General features: G+C 46.3%; 1 protein-coding gene across 1 annotated transcript in view; it reads right to left on the reverse strand.

Moving 5' to 3' along the window:
- The window catches only part of MGAT5B (alpha-1,6-mannosylglycoprotein 6-beta-N-acetylglucosaminyltransferase B), a 164842-nt gene that overhangs the window by 100212 nt on the left and 46523 nt on the right, over positions 1-18107 (reverse strand). The window contains exon 3 of the mRNA XM_075071713.1: positions 8533-8677. Coding sequence (XP_074927814.1) covers positions 8533-8677 — 145 coding nt within the window. The remainder of the gene's footprint in view (positions 1-8532; positions 8678-18107) is intronic.

Raw genomic sequence — 18107 nt, forward strand, 5'->3', positions numbered from 1 at the left:
ATAAATTTGAATTGGGATCTGGTTGCAAGTAGCTGAGCACATTGTAAAAAGCTATGTTGATATAGTGGGATTGTGTGTTGCGGTTGTTCCCAGTTTCACAGCATTAGGTGAGAAATTGATGTGTCAGTATCATTAACCAGAAATGCTTTAAAAAAAAAGAAAGCCCTTTGAAATTAACACAGTTTAATTGCATAATCTTCAACTGACACATGAAAAATCAGTCAGTGGCACTCACAGGGACAAGCAGCAGGCTAGAGGGGAAGGACTGTCTAGTGGTTACAGCACTAACCATGGCTTGGGAGACAGGGTTCAAGTCCCAGCTCTGCCACAGACTTCCCGGGCAAGTCACTTAGGGAAACTGAGGCACGGAGACACTATCTGTAAAAGGGGGCTAATAGCACTTCCCTGCATCACAGGAGTGTGGTGAGGGTAAATAAATTAAAGTGTGCGAGGTGCTTTGTTACTATGTAAGTACTGAAAGATAGATTAATCTAAGTGTACCAGGAATTTTGCAGGGTGCTGAGATGGGCTGTATTTGAACAAAGAAAACTTGCCCATCAGAACATGCCTATAGAAGTGATAGGGCTGCAGAGAATTTCCTCGCCCATTAGCTAAGCACTCTGTACAGCTAATCCCAGATGCACCGCCTACTCTTTCCATGGATGATGTGTTGGGAAGGATACACGAAGGGAATTAAAAAACCTGGCATGAGTAGCAGGTCCACATTCCCCTTTCAAAGCCATCCTGGGGCATTTCAAAGACATATACTAATGTGGCCACCGATGCCTGGGGAAAGTTGGCGGAGGCCTGAACGGAATGGAGAAGTGCGGTCAGGAAGGAAAGGGCCACCTCTGAAGAGAGCAGAGTTGGGAATTTCAGACTGAAAAAGGGTTGTTTATGAGGACTCCAAGCAAACTGATCTCTCTTGCCCACTGCGATGGTACTATGTGACTCAGCATAGAAAGGGGACAACTGAGAAAAGCCAAAGAGATGAGCCTGCATGGGGCTATTTTTAATCTTGCTCCCAGCTGCTCCTGCTATTATGGCAGCGGGTCCTGTGGGATCCTGGCCCCACAGCAGGGTCTATATTAGTCCCATGCAGGGCTCCACTGACAGGTCACAAGATACTCCTCAGTGGGACAAGTGTATAGCAGACAATGAGCCATTCCAAAACCACTGTGCCTTGTTGTGGGAATAATACTTTGTGTGTCTGTTAAACCTTCATGAGAGGATCTCAGATTCCTGCACAAACATCAGGCCCTGCAAGACCTCTGAGGGAGAGGGAGGGAGGTGTTCAGAAACACATGACTTCGGTACAAAGGCGACAGGTGACTCAGAAATACTGAAGATTTTTTAAAGCTGAAGCAGAGTCATTCATAGAACCCAGGAGTCCTGGCTCTCGCTTCCCTTCCCTAACCAGCAAGAAATACATTTGACTAGAATGTGGGGGCTGGGGGGGAGAGGAACTTTCCCATTTCTCTGGATCGTCAGGTCCACTCAGGGCAACCAAGTCAGGGAACCTGAAGCAGTTGCAGAGCTGAGAACTGCGCAAAGTTTTGTAATTCTTCTTGTATTTAACCCCTGTGCTGCTGGCAGACTGTGCAGCTGCTTCAGACCAGCAGGACTTACTAGGGACAGACCTCTCAGACTCTCTGCACCTCAAAGTCTTTAAACCACAATTTGAGGACTTCAGTAGCTCAGACATAGGTTAGGGGTTTGTTACAGGAGTGTGTGAGTGAGATTCTGTGGCCTGCGCTGTGCAGGTCAGACTAGACGATCATAATGGTCCCTTCTGACCTTATAGTCTATGATTCTTCCCAGGGGGAACACAGAGACCCAAAACAGAGAGAGCTTTAAAAAAAATCCCTCAGGCAGTAAGCTTACAGTGATGCAGGATTCATTTCCAGAAGGACAATTTGACCCACGTGCTCAGCCTCAAGTCAACAATTTGGATTCAAAGAACCGACAATAATAGAAATGAGGGAATTACGTGGGCCCCAGGTATACTGGGATGTGATTGCACTGAGTAATTCTAGCTGGCCTGCTTCCCTCGTGCAGCTATTGTGTGAGATATGTTATCACACGGCCTCATAGTGTGTTAGGGGTGCCCGGGGGATTAAGCATTTGTGCTTCAGTTAAATGTTTTATTTGTGATGGTTCCATACTTGTATTTCTAGATTATATTTCTGTGTTTGCATTCAGATTTGCTGTAATGCTTCAGCTCTTTGTTTCTATTTGTATTTGGGTTTATTTTCCTAGGCCATTTGAAACCCCCATGGACACATTCAAGGAGCCATTACAATACAGGCTCTGGTTTTCCACCATCCAGGAACCCAAACAGTAGGAGAAGGTCAGATCTGCCATTACTTCAGTCTCAAAGATGGTTCTCTGAGGCAGTGAAATGTCCATGGGAAAACATAAAGGCAACACAACAACAAATACGCACCCAAGGGAACACAACTAGACACGCCCTGTGCACGTAGCCTGAGGATGCATTGCTCATGGACTTTAGAGAGTAGCCCTGTCAAGAGGTGCAAAGGCAAATGAAAATGGGTAAAAGAACATCAGACTGGTAAGGAGTCTGACTGGCTGGGTGGGTTACCTTAGGGAAGCATATATTTTAAACATACTTAACAGAGCTGGTTGAAGCTCAGAATTTCCATTCTGCAGGAAACCTCTGACATTCAAATCAGAATGAAATTTTTAAAAAAATCCAAAATTTCACACACGACATTTTAAAAATGTCTCATTTAAGGTCAACCAGAACATTCCATTTCAATAAAATCAAAGTGTTTCGTTTCTATTTAGAATTTTTAAACATTTTTACACTTTCTATATAATAAAAAATAAATTTGAAACAAAAAATCAAAATGTTCCATTTAGACCTTATCAAAATGCAAGAGAGAAACCTGATCCTCAAGTGTCTGAACGGTGAGGGCACTCCAATCTTTCTCTGACACCAACACAAAGTATCAGTGGCCATCTTGAAATGTTATCGTGGTATATATGAGCACCCATCCCTTAGGATCTTTCCAACAGAGGTCACCAAAAGGTCATCAGATTTCAACCACTCAACTGCCCTTTTAAACTTAAAATCTTGAAATCTGATACCTATGCATGATGGGTCTTAACTATGACCATCGTAGGTCAACAAAAGACTACCAGGCTTTCTAAGGGGATTGTGATTGTTCAAAAGCCATTTGAAGTGATCTTCTTAATGTTCTGTATGCACTTTCCCAAGAGGCTCTAAATACAAGAAGTATCCTGGAGTTGAAATGTGATATTTCTATCCTACATCATCAGGCTGTCAGTTTGCCAAAATACTATTAATTTCTTCTGCTGGTTGTGAAGCCGCTGAGACTGAGACATAAAAGTCATCTGAAGTTACTGGTTCTATTCACCAGCTATTAGCCAAGAAAATCATTAGAAGTGAGTGAGTCTACCACATGTGCTGTCATGAATATTCATGTCCACCCCTATAGTGGATTACTGTGTGTATAGATGACAGGTGGTGCAGGTGGTTACACAACACTTTCCATTATATATAATGTAGATATAAACTACATTTTTTAAATGTTAAAACAACATTACTTAGGTTGCTTAAGCCAAGAGCTAAAAAGTCAGGAAATGCCAGACTTAAGGTTGTCCATGCAACTATCATTAGATTCCCCTTGTGTGTATGCTTATGATACAGTCTTTAGTTACGTGATCATATACTACTTTTTTCTACCAAAGTAATGGTCAGAAAAGTTTTTATAACAGGAAATGTTAAGCACCCTTAACATAGTGCTTCTATGCCCTCGATAACACAGATGTGTGCATTATCTTCATCTCCTGTTTCCAACATCAAGGTTGAATAGAGCTGCCTTCTATTGGTTTCTCATCTTAGGTACCTAGACTGCCAGCCACCTCCCATTTTACAGATGGGAAAATGAGACAGAGAAAGGCTAAGTGACTTACCCAAGGTCACATAGGAACTCTGCAGCAGAGCAAGGACTTGAACCCCAGCTGCCCACAGCCCAGGTTAGGGCCCTAACCACCAGACCATCCTTCCTCACAAATCTATGTATCGACATGTAAATATAAATACAGGGATAGGTGTGCGTATAGCTGTGTCATAAGAAATTGCATGATTCTGAGACAGCTCTGAAGGTTTGACTGACACACGATTTGGGATATGTGCGTTGTTCACAGGTAGCAAACAGACTGCTGGGGGTCATCCCTCCCAGGCTACACCACATCGCCATGTATTTTGTTTGCAACACAATTTAGAGAAAAGTTACTTAAGGCTACGTCTACGCTGCACGCTTCTTTCGGCAACATATAGCTATGTACTTGGGTAGCCCCCCTAGCACGGAGTTAAGTAGCAGTGTTGACGGTGAGGAATGGCTCAGACGAGTACAGTACAGATATGCCTGAAGGGTGCGGGGATGCACTGAGGATATACTTGCCACAGCTCTCTACTTGGCCAAGCCGTACTGTCTCGCTATGCTGCTATTTTTAGCAGAGTCGTGTCCCACTGCCTCCCTCCTGCTGGAACCTTCCCCCCGCACTGAGAAAGAGTCCAGCAGCGGGGAATGGCTCTGGCAGGGGACAGCAGTGGGCAAAGGCTCCAGCTGAGCCTTTTCCCGCTGCCTTCCGCCTGCCAAGGCTTGTTCTTGCTGCAGTGAAAGGCTTTGAGAGCAGGGAGCCGCTGAAGCCTTTTGGGAGCAGGGAGCTGTTGAAGCCTTTCCCCGCTGCCTCCTCCCTGCCAGAGCCTTTCACTGACCCATGGAGCTGCACACCAGAGTGTGGACACAGCCTGGTTTTCACTGCAGCATGTAGCTGCACGTACCCTGCACACCACCGCAAATGGGCCGTAATGTAGATGTAGCCTCAGACATCTCTTTTTATGAGTGCTCTTTCTCAAACGTGGAAGTTCAGGTTGCTTTAGTCGCCATTTCTGCAGGCCTTGGAGTGACAGAAACAATGAGTGTTAATAACTGTTGAAAGCCTTTCAAAATTATGTGAAATGTCTTTTGAGTAAATCATCATGTCACACTTTGAAGGTCTGATGGCATCTCTCGAGATGTCAGTGTGAAAATGGATGCAGCATATGTATCACGGGGGAGCTGCGAAAGCCAGCTCTGCAGTGGGATGTAGCAAGTGGTGCTAGTCCTGGCAGTGTGCATATATTTCATTTAAAATCCATGTTTGTTCTAAGGGTGAATGGTACCAGCCATGGACCTCAGACTAGAATAAATGTCAGTCTCTACATTTTATTCGATCCTCCTTTGGGGGAGGACAGAGGCTGAAACTACAGAAGGATGGTCTTGTGGACAAGGATCTGGGCAGGGACTCAGGTGATCTGGGTTCAATTTCTGACTACCACAGACGCCCTGTGTGGCCTTGAGTCCTTCAACTCTCTGTAAAACAGCGATAATAATCCAGTATCTCTAATGCCTATTTAGATTGTAATTTCTTCAGGGCAGGGACTATCTGTAACTAGGGGTTTGTATAGTGCTAATAGAATTGCTTTTCAGTCTTGGTCGAGACCTCTGGGAAATGACTGTAATACTGCTGCCACTATGACTAATTTTCTCATTTGGATTATAGGTGTATTCCTGGAAGGGAGAGGTTATTAGGCAGTTTTGATGAACTGGTCAAAGGTGCAAAAAAAAAAAAATCCAATTGATTCCATAGTGCCAGGGTTTATTTAATAGTCCAGTGGTTGATTCCAGGGTGGCAGAAATAAATGTGTTATATAGAAGTGTGGTGATAGAAATGTATTATATAGACATGATATAAATGTGTGTATGTTTTCCCTCTTTCTCTATCAATATCCCCATACATGCTCATCTATCTATCTATATCAGTAGATCCAGATAGATCTGTTTTTCGTAACATTTAAGCTAGTGGGGTTGTAATGAAAAGAACAGTTGAAAGGTATCAGTGTGTCACTGGGATTTGATGGGCTCCATTGGTCATGGCTGATTACTGTCATTTCTCAAAGGGTTACTTCCTGCCTCTCTTCCCTGAAACCCAGAAGGTGGCAGGAAGGGAGAGAGAGGAAAAGCCAGAGAGACTTTTAACCCAGAGGCAATAGCATCCAGGCAAAGCAGAGAAGAAAGAGGGAGGAAAAAATCTGAGCAAACCTGCAATCTTCATAATATTCTGCCACTCAGTTATTTGCTGCTAACTTAATCAAACCTTAACTTCAAAGAAGTCAGCAGCTACATTAAGTGGGAACAAGGCCTCAGTCTTATTTAAGAGTAGGGCTGGACTCCGGAACTGGAATGGAGCCAAGCACCAGGATCTTATGGGCCTCCTTACCCTTTCTAGTCTCAATGAGCTTTTAACCACTGTGTTGTGAGCTTGGTGTACATATCTCCCTGGGAGGGGAAAGGCCAGGAAAGAGCGAGGACAGATAGCTCCAGGACAGATAGCTCCACTGTAGGTGGGAAAAATAAGATAATGGTGAGGGAGGGCGAGTGGGCACCATGGAATTAAACTCCGTGTAGCTGGTGATAATCAGAGACGTAGCTTGCTAAGACAGCCTATGGGGAGCTGTATTACAGGCAGGGATTCAAATGTTTTCTGATTTCCTGTCTCCTCTCTTTCTTTCTCTCCTTCTTATCCCTACCTCTCCCCTTTCCAGGGCTCAGCAGCCTCTCTGTGGGCACATGGTCATGATTATTCATGTTACCACAAATGCCTAAAGGCCCAGTGAAGATCAGAACCCTGCTGTGCTAGGTGCTGTACAAACACATCATAAGAGGCAGTCTCTGCCCTGGAGAGCTCCCACTTTTGAAAGGGTTAGTAAATAACCAATAGAGGTTTTAAGAAATGACTATTCAACAATTAGACGTTGTTCTAGAGTCCAACCACTTGACAGGTGGCTTATAATCCTGGCTTATATCTATTTGTAATATCTTCTATCAACGTGCTTATAATGTTCTGTAACACATGCAACTCGCCTCTGGAGGTTGCTTGTAATATCTATTAATCCTTCTTAAATGAAAGTTTAATATCAAGGGTGACCTATTTAAGAATGTTACATTCTTTCTTTTAAAATGTTAGTTTAAATTAGAGGGGGAGCACCTGATTCACAAAGCTGGGATCCAGAGATGTTCCCCTCTAGGAGGGGGGAGAATGGCCCAGTGGACAGGGTGCTAGTTTAGGACTTTGGAGACCTGTGATCAATTCTGTGCTCTGCCACAGACTTCCTGGGCTTGGCTACACTCGAAACTCCAAAGCGCTGCCGCGGGAGCACTCCCGCGGCAACACTTTGAAGTGCGAGTGTGGTCATGGCGCCAGCGCTGGGAGAGAGCTTTCCCAGCACTGCAGGTACTCCACCTCCCCAAGGGGATTAGCTTAATAAGAGTGTTTTGAGGACGAAGGCATTAAATGCTCTCTGATACTACAGTAATGAGAGCCATAGAAGTATCATAGACAGGGAGTCTGTTTTGGGTTCAGCTCTAGTTTAAATAAAGGGAGGGAGGGGAGAAATGTTTTCACAAAATTCACAACTGTTTAATGGAATCCCAAACTGACAGAAAGACAGATACACACACACACACATTTCTAACAGTTTCACAGAACCCCAGACCACATGGGCTCTGCCATTGCTGCTCACAGCAGCCCTGCCTGCTGTGAGTGATACCATGAAGGGGCGGCTTTAGCGTGGATTCAATGACACCTAAAAAAAGCATGAAACCAAGGCTGCAAAACCAGGCACACATATGCTTCTCCTGGCCCAGTGCAGCGGGGAGGCCCTAGGAGAAGGGGTTTAGAAATCGAACCCACCCTGCATTCACCCCGCTGTGGTAGCTCCTGTCCCACAGGGCTGGGCCTGGCTTCCCGCTCCAGGCATTGCAAACTGGCACATGAGCTCACTGCACCGCTCAGGTTTGCCCTGGCTGCCCCTCTGTCATGAGTCACAGGGGGATGGCTGGGCCAAACTTGGGTGGTGCTGCAAGTCCACACACCAGGCTGCAACCAGGAGTTGCCCTGAGTGGGGGAGTGCTTTGCAGCCCAGAACCCTCCGGGAACCTCCCTCCATACCAGGCTGGGATTAGGGCTGCAGAAACATGGAAGAGGGTGCTGATACAGAGGTCAGTACCCCTTCGGTAAGTTAGTTTAGTGCACCTATTGAATCAGGAGGCTACATTCGTCCAGCACCAGGTAGTGGTAATGTCTGGTTCGCGTAGCTACATTCTGGCAGCAGTAGTTCTGCACCTGAGAAATGATTCCAGTTTGAGAAACTCAGGCGGGAAACACGCTTTTACTGGGGATGTGCTGAGCCTCCACAAAAGAACAGCAGCCCACTAGTAGCAGCAGGACCCCCTAAGCATTCATTGTCTGGATCCTGCAAAGTACTGAGCATGCCCAGCTCTCACAGACAGCAATGGCACTGGAGAGCACCCAGCATCTCGCTGGGATCAGACCTTTCAGTGTGGGATCAATGAGCGACTATCTTGTAAACAGAGCCAGGTGGGTTTGGAGGAAGGGGTTCCCTGATCCCAGCCGGCTCCATTCCCTTCTGTCACTGACCTGTCCAGAGGAAAACGTGCCTCCTCCCCTCTCCGGAAGTCAGTGCTATTCTCCAGCCTGGCTAGTACATCCATCCTCTTCACCATCATCTCCAGCATGTCGCTCATCTTCCGCAGCACCCCTCTGGACTCCAGCGCGCCCATCACTGCAATCACACAAAGAGCAAGAGAGAGGCTAGAGCAGGGCTTGGCACTCAGGGGGACACAGTGATTTTTTTGTCAAGATGGGAAGGAGCGGGTCAGTGACCATGAAAGTGACGGATTATCAGCACTCGCCTGGGCGAGGGAGCGGATGAGATGATGACGTGAAAGCTTCCCTATACATCCCTGCCCATGCATCTCAATCCTGTCCCACAGCAACCCCCTGCTATTCCTAGTCTGGGACCCACAGCTCTGCCAGTCGTGACTGCATCCCCCCAACCCCTGCTCTTCCATTCCGAGGCTCTCCACCCACAGCCCTGCCAGTGTATCTCAATCCTGGCCCACAGCATCCCTGGCTATTGCAGCCTTGAGTTACAACACTAGGAATGCACCTTAGTAGGCAGATATCAGGTCTCCTGATCTGTACCGCCCTGCTGCTATTTCACTAGTGAGCACTGAAGGGCTATGGGGTTTTATAAACATAAACCTGGATTCAAATGTCATTTGGTCACAGGTATCATGAGTTTGGTGGTCTCAGTCTAGATGCCGTGTATTCATGTTGCAAAGGCAGGACACAGCTTGACCTAATGAGCTGTCTTTGCTCATGTCACCAAGAGATGCTGCTTCCTAGAATAATCAAGCAGATGTGAGGAGGGCAGGGTTGGAGGGGGCTGGAACTCAGGTCCTGCTTTGCTCAGGTGTGCCAGTCTCTATACGGAAATGCATCTGCCTCTTCCATGTAGCTGTCTGGAATTTTGACTTGGCAAAACCCCACTCAGAACACAGGCCCAGTTGGCTCACCGTGGATGGAGCATTCCACCATGCAGCCCTTGGTAAACACCTAAAGATTGCATGCGGGGCAGCTTGTAAGCTTCTAACCCCAGCTGGAGTTCAGCTGGTGGGATTGGCAGCCCTTGTGACTGCACCATCTCTCTCTCTCTCTATATATATATATATATAAATGTCTAGCTCTTTAAAAAAATATATCACCACGTTATTTCCTCACTAGTATCCTGCAGCGGTGAGTTCCACTGGTGAGTTCCACTGATTTCTTAGGCATTTCCATCTATCCTTTTAACCGTGCTGCCTCCTATAACTTCACAGAGTGCTCCCTTCTTCTTGTAGAAAGGGGCAGAACAAATAGGATCTTTTTTTTCTAGATCCACCAAGGCTCCTTATTTCCAGCCTTGTCCTCTCATCTTTTAGTGACCTGTAGTCCCTATTATGGAGTCAGTGGAAGGGGAATAAGTTCCTATTTCATCTCACTTCAGTTCACTCCAGGCTGATCTAAAAAACAAACACCCAAATAACCCTAACTAATCCTGTTCAGCTTATCTCCTCTATTCCACACCTGTGCACACTTTAAAAGGTACCACACATTTCATTTATGAAGCAGCAGGAGGCTAACAGAGGATGCTGGGCACCTCAGAAGTACACTGGGCATCATGGATGGATATTTAAGTTATGCACATCTTGTCCCTTTGAGATGCAAACCTGGGATCTAGATTTTGAACACCCCCCAGAGCTCCAGTCTGCGGGGCAGGGGGATCGTCTGAGCTGGGATTTTGGTTGGCATCTGGGCTTCAGCATTGCTCAGACTTCTTCCCCCCCATATCTACTACAAATATCACCCCTTGGTGTCCACTGCACATGCCTTGTGCCTGTCATGTCGCACATGCACTCATATTACTGACAATAGCACGTCGGCGCTGCCAGCCCTGCGGAACCTGTCCAGGTGAGGAAGAGCAATGGTGTCAGGCTGCCTACAGGAGGGGTGACCAACATGCAGGCCAAAGGCCAGGGTACACCCTGTACCAGCTCGCTCTCTTTAACCGTAGGGAGAGGACATAGCTAACCAAGGCAGCCTTTACTGCTGGTAAGGTCAAACAAGAAGCAAATTCCATTCATCAAGGCAGGGCCGCCCAGAGGGGGGGACAAGTGGGGCAATTTGCCCCAGGCCCTGCAGATGCCCCCACGAGAGTTTTTCGAGGCCCCTGGAACAGGGTCCTTCACTCGTTCCGGGGGCCCTGGAAAACTCTTGCAGGTCCTGGGCCCCTGGAACTTCTTCCACTCCAGGTTTTTGGTGGCAATTTGGCAGCAGGGGGTCCTTCCGCTCCAGGACTCGCTACTGAAGTACCCTGAAGACTCGCGGTGGGGGGTCCTTCCACCCCAGAGTGCCCCAAAGTGACCCAAAGACCCACCACCACCAAAGACCCCAGGCCCTGCATCAAGGGGGGACAAAGCCCAGCCTGCATCTATGTGCTCAATTTTATAGTCAAATGATAGGCATGTATATAGATGTTAGACCCCACCCTGGGGGAAGCTGGGAACTTGCCATAGTTGCTCCAATGTTGCAAAGTCCTTCCCCATGCTTTCTTCTGACTCATGCATCAGCCACAAGATCACCTGCCTCTACCACCTGAGGTTAAGAAGAACTCTTCTAGCAGTGAGTAAGCAGCAGGCTTACTGGGGCTATTTAGTAGATGGACATGATCATACACACTAGGATGTTGCAGGGGCATCATTTGCTATGGGAAAAGGGGGCAGTTGCTCCTAGACCTTGGTTTGTCCCCAGACCTTTCATTGGTTTATACGCTCCGCTTCTCCGCTGCCACCAACTTTGCAGGACATAATATAATCTTCTATTTGCTGACATCGTTTTGCCCTTCCCCCATTCCTCCTGGGATGGTGTGTCATGTTATGCGGACAGATTTGAAAGTCAAGGATCAGGACTAAGAAGAGGGCATTTATAAATCATTTTTCTGAACATCAACGCTCTTTGGAGAGTCATATTGATACAACAGATAATAACTGTGAAAGAGCCATCACAGTCAGCAGGCTGTAGACAGTAATCTGCACTGTATGAAACCTCGACAGAGCCACTTGATAAAATGTTTGCTCCAAAACAGCCTAGCTAGTGAATACATGACACTGTAAAAAGTCCTTAAGGGGGATTAACAAGATAACCCTCAGCAGCCATTGTACAGCTGTTACTGAACCCTGAGACTCACCCCTGAGATGTGTCACCTACCTTTGACTGAGATTTGGTGCCCGACACACCATTTTATGACATCATTTAAAAAGAAAAAAATCAGACCCAGAAAAAGCAAGCAAGCAACTCAGAAAAATAATTCCTATCTCATGTGGGTTCAACCCGGCCTCCTCACCCTAAATATTCAATGCATTAATTATGTGAGAATGCAGCTGTACCTCTTCTGTTGAAATCAGTGGGTGTGACAAGTTTCAGGCTTCCTGCAGCTCTGAAACTGTACCCACATGGCTACGTTTGCAAACAGCAGAACCTATCTTGCATTTGCAAAATATTTGCATATGGAAAAACATGAGTGCACAAAACACATATTTTGGGGGAGCAAAATAGATCACCAGATTGAAAATAAGACACAGATTTTTCTCAGGCTAATTAACCACTGGAATAATTTCCAAGGGCTGTGGTGGATTCTCTCTCACTGGCAATTTTAAAATAAAGATCAGATGTTTTTGTTTTAGTTCAGGGGTCGGCAACCTTTCAGAAGTGGTGTGCGGAGTCTTCACTTATTCACTCTAATTTAAGGTTTCGCGTGCCATTAATACATTTTAACGTTTGTAGAAGGTCTCTTTCTGTAAGTCTATAACATAACTAAACTGTTGTTGTATGTAAAGTAAATAAGGTTTTCAAAATGTTTAAGAAGCTTCATTTAAAATTAAATTAAAATGCAGAACCCCTCGGACCAGTGGCCAGGACCCAGGCAGCGTGAGTGCCAATGAAAATCAGCTCGCATGCCGCCTTTGGCACACATGCCGTAGGTTGCCTACCCCTGGTCTAGTTCAAACAGGAATTAATTCATGGAAATCTTATGGTCCATACTCTGCAGAAGTCAGACTAGATAATCACAGTGCTTCCTTCTGGCCTTAGAATCTGTGAACTGCAAGTTCAGTGTCACATGGATTCATGTGACATGTCATGCTTATGCACACACCTGTATGCAGTTGTATTGCATGCTTATTTTCACAATGGCTAGTCAGTGCTGAAGTATTGGGTTCATCACAAGCCATGAATTATTAACCACCTAGAATTGCCTAGAGACAAAATGCATAGCATTAATTAAATCCCTGACTACCACCTGGAGTCCTGATTTTGCAGAGCTCCATGTGGGGGCTGGAGTCTGCCCAGATGGAGTTTGGAGCCAGGTCAGAGCTCTGAAGAGCTTCCTAGGCTGTCAAGATCCAATATTCAGAGCTGCTAAGTGCCTACCACACCCACTGACTTCAGTTACAGTTGCAGACACTGGACCCTTCTAAAAAGCAGGCCCCGCTACGTGTCTCAAGCTGGGCACTCAGCATGAAGGGGCGCTTTTGCAAAATGTGATCCTGAATAATTGGACTGCATTTTGGTGAAGGGCATTCCAGCCAGGTGCTTTGTGATGCCTTAACCAACAGTGGCCTGTCAGGCTTCCAAAAGCCAGCTTCCCACATCAGAGAGGAACTAGCCCTGATTGCTTCCTCCCGCACAGGCCCAAGGTCACGGGCACAAATCACAAAAGAGAGGACACAGGCTGGAGTGAAGAAGGTTAATTTTCTTTACCACATAAAACATTTGGAGAAGTCCTGTTTGGTGGCCGTACTGGTGAGGTCAGGAATTTAGGACACAGTGGAATAACTCAAGGTGGGAGACCGAGGTAAACGTAGACGGAAAAGCAAGGATGGTTGCTCCTAATAGCAGCCAGTGGAGGGGAAGATGGATTGTAGCCACTGCATTTTTATGTCTCCGGGGGAGGGATGTGTGTAAAACCTCCGCTGAGAGGGATTTCTCAGAGGGGAATACAGCTTGAAAATGCAATAGCTAGACAGCCTGGATGATTCACAGCTGCTGCTGTGGCTGCCACTCAGGGCTGGGCTGTCGCCCTGTTTTATGACTGGATTGTGTTTGTTTAATTAGAGGGGCTCAGTTAGCATTGCAGTTCATTTGAAATCTAAATGGCTGCTTGCAAGGCCTAGGCAGAGCAGCAGAGCTGTCCCTCTACAAAGACCAAAAGAGTCTGTCATCAGCAGAGACAAATCGCTATTTAAAGTCCTGAAACAAGGAGGTGAAGCTGGGGGCGGGAGGGGAGAGGTATTTTCAAGTACTTTAAAGGAAATGGCTGTAATGTAACCTCCTTCCCAAAGGGAGAACAAACCCAGCTGGTCCCTTTGCTCTTCCTGGTGGGTGACTTTGAAGGAGAACTACACAAAAAGTCAGCCCTGATATGGCAGAGTGAAGCAGACAGGACAGGAGCGGAGGGAAAATACCATTAGATAAGTACATATATCTGTCCAGTCTGGAGATCTGACTATTTGCATATTACATTTATTGATGGGTTTTTCTATGCCCCTAACCCATCACCTTAGTCTGAAAGCCTCAGGAACAATAAAGATTTTCTTCTTTTCATTCCTCCCTCTGCCCCATCCCGCTGAGGTGGGTCAGTATTAGACTTGTTTTGCAGATGGGAAACTGAGGCACAGAGCCATTATGGGACTGGATTTTCCAATGAGTTGCACTTACATTTAGGCATCAAAATAGGTAGCCAGGTTTCCCAATGTGCTCAGCATGGTTGGGTGCATACCGGAGCTGAGCTCTTTAGAGAATCTGTCTTTACAGGGCTCACCCAAAGCTCTTGCCATCTGACAGTAACTCTCCTGTGTGACTGAGATGAATCATCCAGGTTGTTTAGGTGATAAATTCCTCAGGGCAAAGGGCTGAGTCTCCCATTCTATTGTACAGCACCCTGCATGCTTAATCATAGACTATCAGGGTTAGAAGGGACCTCAGGAGGTCATCTAGTCCAACCCCCAAACATGTGATCAGCACAGCCCAGATGGGACTTGAACCCACAAACCCCACTTCCAGAGCCTGATACCTTATCCATTAGGCCACTGGGTCATACTGCTGACATGCTGTTTAAACCACCTGTGAGGAAAGCAGCTGTTTTGCTCCCCAACCCACCTCTTCCACCATCAGAGACCCAGTCTCCCTCCCCTGTGTTGGGGTGAGGCTGGCCATTTCTGCAAGCACAGCTCCCAGCAGACTGGCATCTTCAGGAGAGATGTCGAGAGGCTTATCTCCTAGGATTGAAACATCAGTTTGGAAAGTTCCTCCAGCTTTAGAAAGTGCTTCTAGGAACAGCATTGGCATGAGCAACGGATTAAAGAGGGCAAGTGAGCAACAGGCAATTCCCTGCATGACACACACACACATCTCCAACTGCAAGAGAGTGGCAGGACTACAGGGTCAGGGGCAGCCACTGTTCGCAGATGCCATGTCTGTGTATGGATTATAATTGTATAAGCCAAAACCTGGATGAGTTCCCAGGTCCTGGGCAGTGAGAATAATACCCTCTGGCAGGTAGAATATTTGATGAGAACGCCTGTGAAAATCAAATCAGCTTGCAGCTAAGTTTTAGCCTCCTCTCTCCCCTCACACACTTGATTTCATTGGGCTCTGCAGTCTGCCAGAATTTTCCCGGAGGGCAACAGCTGCTTAGTGAGGAGAATAAAGTGAGCTCCAGATCGGCCCCTTTGAACAGGGCCAGAGCAGGCTGTTTGGACAGGGTGGTGTAGGACACCTCACTACACACTTTCTACCTCTGCTTGGATGGGTAGGGCGGCTGGGGTTTATCCAGGAGAGGAACAAGGGTGCTTTCCATTTCTGTGCCACTGTTAGCCTGAATCCAGCCCCTGGCTAACAATTCCAGCAGGAAGAAGTACATTTATTTTATTTATTGTTATTATAGGAGCACTTAGAGCCCCCAGCCCCACTGTGCTAACTAAAAGGCAGCCCAAACTGCTTCCACTCTAAATAACAAAGATTGTCGTCTCCTATAGACGGACAAGAACCTGATGACCAGAGCAATTAAGTGATTTGCCCAAGGTCACATAGGAAGTTTGTGGCAGAGTAGAGGGCTGAACCTATCCCTTCTAAGCGCTGTCTAGTGTCTTAGCCACCACCCATTCTCCCATGAGCTGGAGTGCTGATTTAGCAGATATATTAACCCAATCTGTTTATAATGATCCACTTTCACAGACATTTTTTGAGAGATTTTAAGACACCTTTCAATAGCAAAGCTCCCCAGGCTGCACTGTCAGAAACTGATGGGGAATTTGCTCCTTTTTAAAAAAATGGGGAGGAGGGGAGAGAATATTAAAAATAAACAAACAAAAAAACCTTCCCTGGATAGTCTTATCATGCAGCACTTTCCCTGCCAGAAAGTGAAGGATCGAGGTGGGACACATCCCCCTCCTCTGAGTCTATAACAGGGAAAGTTTGAAGCTCCCCCTTGCTGAGTGTTCTCTGATTCTTTGGGTTTTGTACCAGCAGCTTAAGAAGGATAACGAGAAATATTGGACGTTTCTTGGCAATGGTTATTATGGCTCTCGGAAAGTGTGTCTCATTAAAAAAAAAAAAACAGGAAGGTGGGAAAAGTGCTGAAGCCGCTCTCTTAAAATGCAAGAGCCAGGATTAATTTGCTCTAAACCCGAAGCACTGTTCTGGCCACCCGCAGAACTGATGCTCAGCTGGGCTGACAAAGGAAGAGCAAATCAAGTAACACAAAAGGGATTTCTGCAATCAACTAGAGCAGGTAGAACTCATTTACCAGCCAGGAATGTAACTCAAAGGGTACGTCAGCAGTGCAGCTAGGGGCCTGCTTCCCCGCTCAGAGAGATAGACTCAAGCTAGACTCGAGCTAGTGTGCTAAAAATAGCAGTGCAGCCATGACAGCAGAACTGGTGGCTCAGGTTAGTGGCCCAATTACATGGACCCAGGGGGTTGGGCTAGACAGTACATGGGTGGCTAGCAAGGGCTGCTCCCCATGCTGACATGGCCACGCTGCTATATTTAGCATACTTGCACAAGCAGAGCTAGCACATCTGGGAAGCACCCTCCCTGCTGCACTATAGACACACCCAAAGAGAGACTCTCAGGCAAATGCTTCGCATCTCTTTATACAGGGATCCATTGTGGAGTCACCCACAAGTCCTGTGTAAAGGGCAGCATAGAACTGTGCAACCCCAGAATCAGAGCAGGGAATGAATTGCCTCAGACACTATTGTGTCGCAGTTTGGTGCCTGGTTTCCTCTTTGTTCCAAGGGGGGAAGTAAGCTGCATGAGATCTTTCTTGGTGCCTGGTAAGGGAGGGAGTCAATGTTTTGCTTCCTCTCTCCCGACCCTTGCGCTTCCAGCGCCCACATAGAGGCTTCTCACCCCTACACTATGTGACCCATGATGCTGGCAGAGCACACAGTACGGGAGAACCTTACAAGCTCCCCCACATGGGGGTACACCACAGCTCACAGTTTAGCCAATGGTGGTGTACAAATTTCCCCGAAAGATAACCTGCAATTTTCCTGCATTTTCTTTCCCACCATCACACTGAACTGTAGCATCACAGCCTGAAAGAAGCAGGAGGAACAACCTCATGATTAGAGCAGGTCATACATGTCAATACAACAGTGTTCCTTATGGAACTAGATCCTTTTGCAGCTGGGATGAAATTCATCCCAGGGAGAAGAGCCAGCTCAAGGTCTATGCACCACTAGTGTAGGTGCAAAATGAGCCTTTTATATAGACTTTGTGCTGCCCCTCTACAGTGGGGGGAATTAAATTTACTCTCATTGAATACCATTTGGATGGCCATCTTCAGCCTATCGATGGGTGAACAATTCACTGTCAATAATCAATCATGGCCATTTGTGCAGTGATTGGTCATCTGAGTCACAGGATATTTCTTCTGTTTTTCTATCTAGAAGGATGCAATGTTTTAAACAATCAAATACCAATCAAGGAATTACAAATAAACTGCACTTCCTGTTACACATTTTTGGGCAAAAAATTAGTTCTGCTGAAATGTGTGAAAGCATCGGGGTTTGCAGACATTTTCGACAATGGTGAAAATCACTGTGAATGGTGAAAATTCATCAGTAGTTACTGAATCTTCACAAACAACAACTAATAGGAATCCAAACCCAACTCTACGCAAATGTTAGTTGATCAGGGTTTGGGGGTTTGTTACTATTCAAACAGCACTGCTAAATACAAAGGAGAAAGCTCCTAACTAGCCTTGATAATCAACAACAACGGTAAAGAAAACACAGATAGAACTACGCAATGGATTAATTGGAGTTTGCAAAAGTCTGACAGTTTTTTGACAGTTCCCCCAAGTGACAGACACTCTTTAAAGGCAATCACTGAATCAACAAAGTTTTTCATAGCAGGGCTATGAAATAATGATTGCAATCAATCACATTTTATTATATCTCATGAGACATGCTAGTCACTGCAATGGAGAGAGGGGCATAGTTTACAGTGCTTCAAGGGGGTGTATACTTAAGTCAGTGGATGGCACTGGGAAAAAAGCAACCATGTCCTAAGTGCCATGTGTATTGAAACATACAATAGTTTCC

This window comes from Chelonoidis abingdonii, chromosome 13 (genome assembly GCF_003597395.2).
Source record: "Chelonoidis abingdonii isolate Lonesome George chromosome 13, CheloAbing_2.0, whole genome shotgun sequence".
Lineage (NCBI taxonomy): Eukaryota > Metazoa > Chordata > Testudines > Testudinidae > Chelonoidis > Chelonoidis abingdonii.